This window comes from Ylistrum balloti, unplaced genomic scaffold (assembly GCF_031769215.1).
Source record: "Ylistrum balloti isolate Yb309-2 unplaced genomic scaffold, AGI_CSIRO_Ybal_v1 Utg370850, whole genome shotgun sequence".
In the NCBI taxonomy this organism is placed as follows: domain Eukaryota; kingdom Metazoa; phylum Mollusca; class Bivalvia; order Pectinida; family Pectinidae; genus Ylistrum; species Ylistrum balloti.
The window spans coordinates 41,716-53,502 of record NW_026782488.1 but is presented as its reverse complement, the minus strand read 5'-3'; the positions used below and the strand labels follow the sequence as shown (position 1 = coordinate 53,502).

General features: G+C 34.5%; 1 protein-coding gene across 2 annotated transcripts; it reads right to left on the bottom strand.

Annotated features, from left to right (window-relative positions):
* Positions 1–5,376: 5,376 nt before the first annotated feature.
* On the bottom strand, positions 5,377–10,731 carry LOC132559061 (placenta-specific gene 8 protein-like). 2 transcript variants are annotated; one of them, XM_060223668.1, is made up of 4 exons: positions 10,684–10,731; positions 8,043–8,189; positions 7,286–7,425; positions 5,377–6,010 (listed from the first exon to the last, which is right to left on the bottom strand). In XM_060223668.1, the coding sequence occupies exons 2-4, from the start codon at positions 8,176–8,178 to the stop codon at positions 5,918–5,920; spliced, it is 369 nt and encodes a 122-aa protein (XP_060079651.1). In that variant the 5' UTR covers positions 8,179–8,189; positions 10,684–10,731; the 3' UTR covers positions 5,377–5,917. The 2 variants fall into 2 exon arrangements, with proteins under 2 accessions (XP_060079651.1, XP_060079650.1); XM_060223667.1 differs by lacking the exon at positions 10,684–10,731 and adding an exon at positions 10,445–10,480.
* Positions 10,732–11,787: the final 1,056 nt, after the last annotated feature.

Below are 11,787 nucleotides of genomic sequence, written 5' to 3'. Positions count from 1 at the left end.
GTAAATTGTAACTTTTATCATATATTAGTTAATCTTGTATTTTCTCTCAGTTTTTACGTAAATTGTGTTTAATTTGAGTGATATCATTATCTGTGTTGTTTGATACAAGGACAGTATGGCTAATGCTCAGATCAACGTTAAGTTCATCACCAACAGAAGAGGCGGACAGAACCTTTCACATAATGGATTCATCTTCAGACAGATTCGAAAGAACGGCAGCAGGACATTCTGGAGATCTTCGACCTCAGGCTGCTCAGCATCACTCTCGACAATCGACAACATACCAGCTAACTTCGGAAGAAATTCACACACCCACCCCTCAGACCCAGCCAGTGTTGTTGCCAAACACATCATGAACCAGATCACCAATAAATGCGTATAATCGGTCCAGCCTATTCCGTCCATCTTTGAGGAAGAGCTCAATTAACCCGAGACAACGACTGGGATGACACTTCCAAGGCCGTGGTCCAGCGACTACCAACATTCTACACAGCGAAATCGTCTCTTTACCGTGCTCGCCGCAAGCAGACTCCTCCACTACCTTTGGCCGACATCACCTTGGATGGAAGATGGACAGAAGCATCTACTGACGAACCATTTCTCCTCTTTGACGACGGTGAACAGAACAACAGGATGATCGCATTCGCTTCGTCGGAGAACCTGGCCGAACTTGCAGCATCTGACACCTTCTTCTGTGACGGAACTTTCTACAACTGTCCAACAATGTTTCATCAGATTTACAGCGTCCATGTACAGAATGAAGGCATCATGACACCAGTCGTATACGCATTACTACTCGGAAAGAGCCAGGCAATCTACAGCCGTTTCTTCACCCTTCTCCATGGTCACATGGCACACTTCGACATTCCATTCCGACCCACTACAGCCTTCGTCGATTTTGAGGTAGCTGCACTCAACGCCATCCGACATGTTTTCCACGGTATCACCATTAAGGGATATTTTTTCCACTTCAACCAGTGCATTTGGCGAAAGGCCCAGTCTACCGGACTCCAGACACTGTACCGTGACAACGACGACGTCAAGCTACTTGTACGACGAGCTGCAATTTAATCGGTCACGAAATTTACATAGCCGTAATCGGCCTATGATCTGCAAACGTAAATATAAACAATTGGAACGACGTTTGCGTAACAAATATAAACGTCAAGAAGGGAATTTTATTGAAAGTTTAAGTAAGATTAATCCAAATCAGTACTTCAAATTGTTTTAAGAAAGTAACAAGAAATTCTCTAAATTGTGAAGATTTTTACCAATACTTCAAAACATTGTGTACTTCCGACACAAGCGAAAGTGACATTATACAAGATATTCCCGACTGTGTGTGATGAACTGGACGCTGTAATAACAGAGTCTGAAGTATTGAGAGTATTAAATTGTATCAAGAATGATAAATGCCCAGGTGCTGACAATTTATTAAATGAATACTTTACACATGCGAAGGAAATGTTTGTACCTTTGTTATGTAAAGTATTTAACAGTATATTTAAATCTGGGTTTTTCCCTACATCTTGGGCGGGAGGTATTGTTATCCCTTTGTATAAAAAAGGGGACAAAAACTATGTGATAAGTATAGAGGTATAACACTTGTTAGTAATTTGGGTAAAATATTTACATCAGCTTTGAACACCAGACTGTTAAACTGGTCAGAATCATACAATGTGATGTCAGAGGCACAATATGTTTTTTAAAAACGTTATGGAACTGTAGATGCAATTTATGCATTACATGGTCTAATAAACAATTATTTAACAAAGAAAAAACGTCTCTACTGCTGTTCTGTTGATTACCAGAAGGCGTTCGACACTGTGAACAGAACTTTCCTGTGGAAAAAACTTATCAAACAAAATGTAACTGGTAAAATGCTAAAAATGATACAATCATTGTATACTCATGTAAAAACACGTGTCAGAAAAGATGGATTATTATCTGACGATTTTTCCGTAATCTCGGATTGTACCAAGGTGAATCGTTATCTCCAATTTTGTTTTCTCTGTACGTTAACGATCTAGAAAATGATTTATATCATAATTGCGACGCAATTGAATTTTTGTGATGTATCGCTTATGTTATTAATGTATGCCGATGATACGGTTTTATTTTCTGAGACTGCAAAAGGCTTACAGTCTATGCTTAATGAACTCAGTAATTATTGTAATAAGTGGAAGTTATCTGTAAATATAAATAAAACTAAGGGTATGATTTTTAGGAATGGCGGTAATGTTAGAGAGAACGAACGCTGGAATTATAGTTTTATATCTGTTAAAATTGTACGATATTTTTGTTACTTAGGACTTGTATTCAATTACAATGGTAAATTTACTGCTACTCAGAAAACCTTAGCTACACAAGGCAAAAAAGCGTTGTTTGGTTTAGAAAAATATTTTAGAGAATATCAGTTTAATGTCATTACTAAACAGTCAATTTTTGACACATACGTTACAAGTATACTTAACTATGGTTGAGAGGTATGGGGTTTTCACGCCGCCAAAGATATAGAAAATGTACATTTGTATTTTTGTAAAAAAAATTCTGAAGGCTCCTTCTAGAGCTTCAAATATGATGATTTACAATGAGCTTGGATGAGTGCCATTGTACATTTACAGAAATGTCCAAGCTATTAAATATTGGTTAACATTTTTGGATACTGACAATTGTATTTTATAGGGTATATACCAAGAACAACTTAACATTTGTAATGCAAATCCCGGTAGAATTGTAAACTGGGTGAGTCATATTAAACACAACCTGTGTACTACAGGATTTATGTATGTATGGGGAAAATCAAGGTATTGTTTACTCTGACAAAAATGTATTTTTAAAAACTGTTAAAATGAGACTGAATGATATTTTCTTCCGAAATATGTTATCAAGTTTTGAAACATCGAGTAAACGTGATTTATATAAATATCTAATTGATAACCGTAGTTATTCACTGCAGTATTACTTATCAAAGATAAGAAGTCAAAGATAATGTATGTATTGTCAATTACAAGAAATTGAAGATGAGTACCATTTCATGCTAAGCTGTCCTTTATATTCTAACCTAAGGAAAAATATGTAAAAAGATATTTTGTAATCGCCCATCAGTGTACAAACTTATTTAGTTACTAACAGAGGAAAACTATAAACAACAACTCAATATATGTAGATTTCTGAAGTCAGCCATGGATTTAAGAAATGTTACAAATACATAAATAGTAGATGCATTAGATGATCAAAATGGTGAATGTTTCCAGTAGATGATATTGTTAACACTAAATTGTCAATTTAATGGTGTATGCTATTTTATCTAACCTCCATTCTGCCACTTGTATATTGTATATGATTATGTAGGTGTACCTACAGGCCGTGCGGTCTTTGGTTTTTGTCAATAACCAATTGAACAGGCCTACAGGTGTGACGTAATTTAACTGCCCCTAGGTATAGAGATTAGATCCTCCGACCCTATGTTGACCCATTACTGCAGCAATACAACCTCACCAACCAGATAATGTTCGGCCCCATTTAGCTAGGATCTGTCGCGACCAAAGGTACCCGAGAACTGGATTAATGAATTGATTAACTAAACCAATTTATTGACAAGTACGGATATGGGATCCATACTTGTCAATAAATATAATCTTCTTTCCGAAGATGTCCTAAGTCCTCTACTCTAATCTTCCCAAGTACCCCCAATAAAAGACGTTACGACCAGTTTATTTTGTAATTATTTCATATCGGTAGCCTACTTACTAGTCCCAATACATACACATGGAGATCCCTGAAAAATTACAAGGAGAACAACACCAGGTGTCCCAGAAGAGTATGCGTCTTCTGCTCCATCGATGATACATATTAATTGCTTCAACGTCTAAACGTTCAAACATTTTTACTGGAATATGCTGTTCAACTTTGAGTCTTTTGAACGACCATCTCTCTAGTCATCATCACAACCACATTTCAACACACGAATTCTTGACTTTGAATACCGAACATTTTAAGTACTACATTCATATAATAAATATTTTATAACAACTGCATTATAATAATGTTTATCAAATAGAAGACTAAATAAATAACCAAGACAGTTGATACAGATTATGTTCATATTTATTTTGAGGGATGTAATATTTTATATAGATGGCGAATATAGGCAAATGATATCAACTGAATCGGCATAAGAATGGAGGAAACTGGGTACAGAAAATTCCTCCAAAATAGCTGATGTTAACTAGTAAGTGAGGCATTAATATTAAATTCAGGAAATAATAAGCAATCTGTTGTCAGAGTGCAAAAAACTGAGCCACTGCAAGGAGTGTAGTTGAAGTCTTGACAGATAGGTTCCTGATGCCCAGGTCACTGCAAGTCTTGACAGATAGGTTCCTGATGTCCAGGTCACTGCAAAGACACAAACAAAAAAGCACAGCAGAATTTGAAATGACCTTGCAAAATGGCGAATGCACGGCAATGACGTAATGAACATCAAGGATACAGATAGAAGGGACATAACTCCAACGACTTTAACTAAAGTTGGAATAGCTGACCGTAAAGAGTGTGTGGTCTTCATATGATAAATGAAATTATTATAATGAAATAATTTTTAATAGTGCAGTCGTTATCTATTCCAAAACGACAATTTGATTCGCTCATTTTTAGAAGTCTTTGAAGGGATTGTCATGTCTTTTTAGCGTTTTTATCTTACTCGGAAACCCTCTTAATCAGAATTTGATTCACATCTTTCAAACACGGTAGGCTTTATTGTAATGACAAGAAATTGTACTTTCTCCGTGAAATTAATTATTTCTTTGTTTGTATTCATTTCAACGCAATAATTTGTTTCGATTTGGTATGGGCCATGTGTATATTGTTTCGCCTCGCGAAACTTTTGTCACGAAAAACAGCTTTCCTCATCTTAGATCATAGATGCAAACGATTCCCTCAGAGACAAAACGGAAGTAGTGTCGATAGAAACAGAAAAATGTTTAGAAAGAAGGAGTTGCATTTTACGATTATGCAATAGAATGGCAAGTAGAATTCTTCTGCCCTACCTGCATGTCTTCTGCAATAAATTAGGTTCCTTTAGTTATTGTTTTCGTTTCTATGCTGTGGCATTGGTTGGTTTGAAATGGTATATATCACTTTTTCCTGCTTTCTTCTTTTCTGATATCTTGGAGTTTAAAGAGTAACAGCTCTGCCGATTCTATAGATGCCTGGAGTATTCAAGTATTCATAAAATAGTGCAAACTTACAAAAAATGTGGAAAATAAGAAAATAAAAAGAACGCAAAAGGGTTTTGTAGCTCATTGACAAACCATACGAATCTCCATAATATGACAAAACAACAAGCAAAATATCAAAGAAAATAATTGCCTTACTTGGTCTTTTATTATCATAGGCCTTCATACTGTGACGGTTTATCAAATATAGATATACAAATCTTTCACAAAATATGTACAAACTTTCCTGCTTTGTCCAGTAGCTGTTTACAATTATCCACTTTTCCACAGCAAATGTCATATATTACATTGAACGCCCAAAAACATTTTGGAAACATTTATGTATTTATTGAAGCTTCTATGATGTTGTTTTTTAAAACAGTCGCACTTTTGTTCGTCGATATGCAGTAGATAGTGATAAGACTATGCATTTTCAATTCACATTTAGTCCGCTCCACAACTTTTCAATTAATTTATCTTTTTAAAAAACTATACCTAACAGGACTTAATATTAAAAAAAGTTATACCTAACAGGAATTAACACTAAAAAAGCTATACTTAATAGGAATTTAACATTAAAAAAACTATTCGTAAGGAGTGGTTTAAAAACAACGTTCACGCACAAATCTAATTCTAATTGAAGACTTTTTTTTTTATTTTGATTTATTAACGATCGGGTGACCAACAATATCTCCGTCAAATTAAAGTCCCATGTTGTCCATCTCCCTGGACATCTGGCACACTGTACACGAATAGCACCAACAAAATGCACATATGTCTTGCAGGATACTTCCCTAGAAAAAGTAAAGAAATAAACAAATTAGCCCAGATGTTTCCCTCGAAACATAAAAAACATAACAAAAGGCCAAATACTCCTCTAGAAACAGATAAAAATTCACCCAAGTATCAATATCAATATATAAAAATAAAAATCATCCAAGTTTTCAATACAAACATATGAAAATATACATCACTCAAGTATCATTACAAACATATGAAAATAAACATCAACCGAGGTATCGATACAAAAATCTGAAAAATAAACATCACCCAGGGTATCAAAATTAACATCATCCATTGTTTCAATGCAAACATATAAAAATAGACATTAACCCAATGCATCAATTCAAACATATGAAAATAAATATCACTCAATATACCTAGCTAGAAACTTGATAATTATACTTCATACAAAAACTGCCATGGAAGACATCAAACACATAAATTAATAATTACAGACACTCCTGTTTTTGAAACAATCTATAAAAAAATTGTAGCTTAAATAAGTTAAAATGCATACTTTCAGGCAAGAATTACCATATGTGTAAAGTTCCGTACAACTTTGTTCGCAACTTGAGTAAGAATTGTCAGGACAGGCATACAGGCACCAGGTAATCACTGTATACTAACCTTAGTATAACCACAGGGGAGTTAATACGAAAGAAATAAGATGGAAATGAAATAAAAATAGTTAAAAAGGAGAATACAGAATAAGAATATACACTAAAGTGAAGGGAAGGCGTAAGGGTAAGATATATATATATATATATATATTCTATATATCTATTTATGTGTAAATTCTGAAAGGCGTGACAAGGAAGTAAATGTTTATGGCTTAACAAAGGGTTGGTATTGATAGTTTAACCCTATCTCCAAATCATCATACGTTCTAGGTCTTCACAGGAAAATGAAGTATAAGATTACCGCCATGTCATAGATCACCATTTGGATAAGGTATTTAGGAAGTGCTAGTAATAACATAAATCTAAGCCAATATTGTACACATTAACAAATCATTTATGCGATAACCAACAATAATTTGGGGTAGCATAAAGCACAGTAAATAACAACGGCACTGCAACAAATTAACACCATTCATAACACGATGAAAAGGTCATTTAAACTCTCCGATTGAGAATTCCATAACAGCAATCGAACAACTTTATTTGAGCTTCATCTCTAAAACAAACAAATGCAGACTACGATGAATCAGGACAGCTTTCAGAATAGCATAAATAGATGTATTCACAGTGAAAGCGAACAAAAGATCAATAGAAGGGCTGACTTACTCGTATTCCGCCGAGAGTCCTCAGGCGAGCACGCATGGCGATGTTTGAACCAGCGCAGCAATGTGGCAGCAGGCAACACTCACCCAGGCGTGCGGCATTTTTACACTCCATACCAGGCAGACAGAGCATTGTCATGATACCTGTGGGTGATATCAGAAGTACGTAAAGACACCCTAAACTGAGACCGTAGGGACAGATATTATATCGTTTAATATCCTGTATAAAAGTATTCTTACAAAAGAACCTTTCCATTAAATTCTTCAACACGTCTTACTATGCCATTACATATCAGGTACTGGGCGAATGTCTCTATTAATGACAATATTTTGCCGGAATGAGAGGTAAAGGAGGTTTTAAAGGTATTGATATATTGCAGAAATATATGGAACATGAATTTGTATTAAAACAATGTTTGATAAAACTAATTGCAGAATACGTCAATGTTGAGCGTTAGATAACGTTAAATCAGCTTGAGGACATACTTCTAGCATATTCTTCAGAAGTAATATCAAATAAAGTTTCTAGTAATACAAATAAAAAGCACTTTCATATACATTATCGAAATTTAAAAAAACAGTAATCTGAAAATTTAAACGTTGGGTAATTTTGGTAAAACCGTTATGAAATAAATCAATAAATGCCTTTTATACTTACCGACAGTAAGGGTAGTAATCTACCAAAATATTTTGAAAGCCTTGTCCGAAAATATAAGGAAAACATTTACTCAAAAAGATCTTAACAAGAACGTATACATTACATGAACTACAGTCGGAGAAGCAACCGAACAATCCTGTTGACCACTCTCTGTGACCACCCACTTCACCGATCCTCTGGGGAATAGGCTGTTGCAACATCGGTTGTACTGACATCGATGCTGACATGGCTACCGACATCACTGATTAAACTGCAGGAAAAATAAAGGTAAGAATCTAAATCAATAAAACTAGGACAAAGAATGAACGAGAAACTCCTGAAAAACTTAAGCCCAGGTGTTCCGGAAAAACATAAGTCTTCTGCTTTATTGACGACACCGCTTTGTCAATCTTGGTCAATAGCTAGTATGTAATGTCACGTTCTCAAAAGAGAACAAGTTATACAACAACGAACATCAAACACGTCCAACTTCATATGGCACAAAGAAATAGAATAATTCTCAATGAGATCACTATGGCTACCGTTATGGTTCCCCATAATTTTAATCAACCTGCATCCTTTGAAATCCTTTTCGTGATTTCCAATTCTGGTGGGTATATACCATGGACGTAGTCAAGACCTCATCAATATATCTTAACGTGAAATTAAACGACTTTGCAAGGTCTTTGTGACCTGTTTTGATAAATTCTTCAAAACAATTGAGTCTGATATGAAAACAAAAATATCAAGTCAGCTAACAGGGGCACAATTTTCCCCTAAGGTATGTCAATAGTCTATTGTAAGTTCTTGCCATCAAACTAGTCTAGTCATGTTTATGACAATTAAACCTACGATAAGGTTGCATGAGTCATCTATCACTCTACACAAATATTGGTAAGTTACTAGGATTGAGTGTTTTTCGGTTATCAAATAGGCTATATGCAATAATGCAGCCGTTTATTACAGATATGTACTAAAATATTCAATGTGCATGTAATCTGACTTATTTTCACACCTATCTTGTTGTGGTGTATTTCGTTATATAGAATTCAAGGTGTAGTTGTACGCTTTAAATCTAATCTATTTTTAATATCTGTTATTGCATTGGTAATCATTTTCAGAAACGCTCAGGCTTTTGTTGTGTAACAATACGGCATACAGGTCTCACCTGGGTAGGCGGGAACCGGATTTCATATCGACAAATTATATTTCAAAATTCTAAAAACATTTCTGATACAATGATTTTGTCGAGTCCACGTTCGATGGCATACAATGTATAGACATTTAAAATATAATTTGTAAAATGTTGAAAGGAACAACTGTTGCATAGCAAATCCGATAGCTGTAATTGATTGGGGTTTTTTTTTTACACAAGTCTGCAAAACATACACATCAAACCGTCATTGTAACAGGAGCCTTATTCCAACGCCTTGTCAACAGTCACCGGCAATTCTTAAATCGCGTTCAACTTGACTTATAACAAATAGGTGCTCCGTGATTCCTATCATCATGAGTTGTCTAGTAAAACAACAAAAGGAATTTCTTGTCTTCATCATTATTGTATCAATCTTTACGATAACATCGTGCAATATTTTAAGAATTGTTAGCTAAGATGCAGACGGATTTTAAAAACATTTAATAACATGCTAACATTTCTCTTACCCTTCTTGGGTGTATCTTCATTTTTACTGGTGTGAGCTCGTCTCGTCCCACAATATTCCAAGGATGATAAGAAATGATCATTCTCTCCTTATGTTTTGAGATTGGAGGGATCTTACTGTAGAATCTTCGATTATTACAATCAATCTCTAACCCGTATGTTTGCAAACATAATGTTCACCCTCGGGTACAAATCAAAAACAGCGCTATTGAAAATCTTATTGTAGAACATGTTGATGACAAAGATTGTGACAAGCTCACTGAATGTCTGACAGTAACTAAAGCTTAAACAGGACTATAGAAAATCTTACTGTAGAACATGTTGATGACAAAGATTGTGACAAGGTCACTGAATGTCTGACAGTAACTAAAGCTTAAACAGGACTATAGAAAATCTTACTGTAGAACATGTTGATGACAAAGATTGTGACAAGGTCACTGAATGTCTAGCTGACAGTAACTAAAGCCTAAACATACCATAGAAAATCTTACAGTAGAACATGTTGATGACAGACTGACAAGATTATTTCATGTTTTACTGTTCATCAGTTTTGACAAATACAGAAACAAAACTGTTAAATGAATATTTCATTTTATCAAAATTTTAGTTCAGGAAAAAAACCATCGAGGACAAGACATATACTATAAAGACTGCAAAAAATAAGAAACCGTCAGAAGTTTGGAGGAAATATATGCATTCTCTGGTACTGTTTTAATTTTCTATCTAAATTCAAATGACGTTATGGTTTCCATATGGAATTTTAAGTCATATCGGTATGTTTAGTGATACGACTATTTTAAAAACAAATTATGACCGTTTTCATGTGAAAATAAAACTTACACAATATCAGTGATAAAGTTTCTCACCTCTGTGTCTTCCACAAGAAAAAGTGTTTACGGGTGTGACAGCTAACGTTAATACCGGTCTCTCCGTCCGATACCGGATATTGTAAATGGATTGGTGTTTATTGTTTACAGTTTCCAAGTAGTTACCAACGTTTCCAGTAGTTACCAACGCGCACTCATTTTCTCGAAAGTGAAACTAAAAGCACTATTGAATATCTTACTGTAAAATATTACATAATATCAGTGATAAAGTTTCTCACCTCTGTGTCTTCCACAAGAAAAACTGTTTACGGGTGTGACAGCTAACGTTAATACCGGTCTCTCCGTCGGATACTGGATATTGTAAATGGATTGGTGTTTATTGTTTACAGTTTCCAGTAGTTACCAACGCGCACTCATTTGCTCGAAAGTGAAACTAACAACACTATTGAATATCTTACTGTAAAATATTATAATTGCAAAGACTGTGACAAGATCACTGAATGTATGACAGTAACTAAAGCCTAAAACAGGGCTATTGAAAATCCTATAGTAGAACATGTTGATGACAAAGACTGACAAGGACACTGAATGTCTGAAAGTAAATAAAGACAAAAACAGGACCATAGAAAATCTTACTGTAGAACATGTTGATGACAGACTGTGACAAGATTATTTCATGTTTTACTGTTCATCAGTTTTGACAAATACTGAAACAAGACTGTTAAATGAATATTTCATTTTATCAAAATTTTAGTTTAGGAAAAAACCATCGAGGACAAGACATATACTATAAAGACTGCAAAAAATAAGAAACCGTCAGAAGTTTGGAGGAAATATATGCATTCTCTGGTACTGTTTTAATTTTCTATCTAAATTCAAATGACGTTATGGTTTCCATATGGAATTTAAGTCATATCGGTATGTTTAGTGATACGACTATTTTAAAAACAAATTATGACCGTTTTCATGTGAAAATAAAACTTACACAATATCAGTGATAAAGTTTCTCACCTCTGTGTCTTCCACAAGAAAAACTGTTTACGGGTGGGGTCTTCCCACTAAACACCAACTCTGTATATGACAACAAGTTTACATAGGAGGTCAACTGTGTAGGCTGTTTTAGAATTGTAGTATAGGTAACTTGCACAGGTAAATTCTGATAACTGTTCAGAAAACTGAAAACTGTTAATAACTGTAAAATAAAGGAATCAAATATCTTTGTTAAATCTGTTTAAATCCCAAGCTATTCAATGGGAAATGTATAAAAGCCAAGTTCATTTTGGGAAATTATCATATTTCAATTTGCACTTTGAAAGATCAATATCTCAATCATTGCTTGATTTATTACTGTACTTTTGTCACAGATAGATATTGTCAAATCA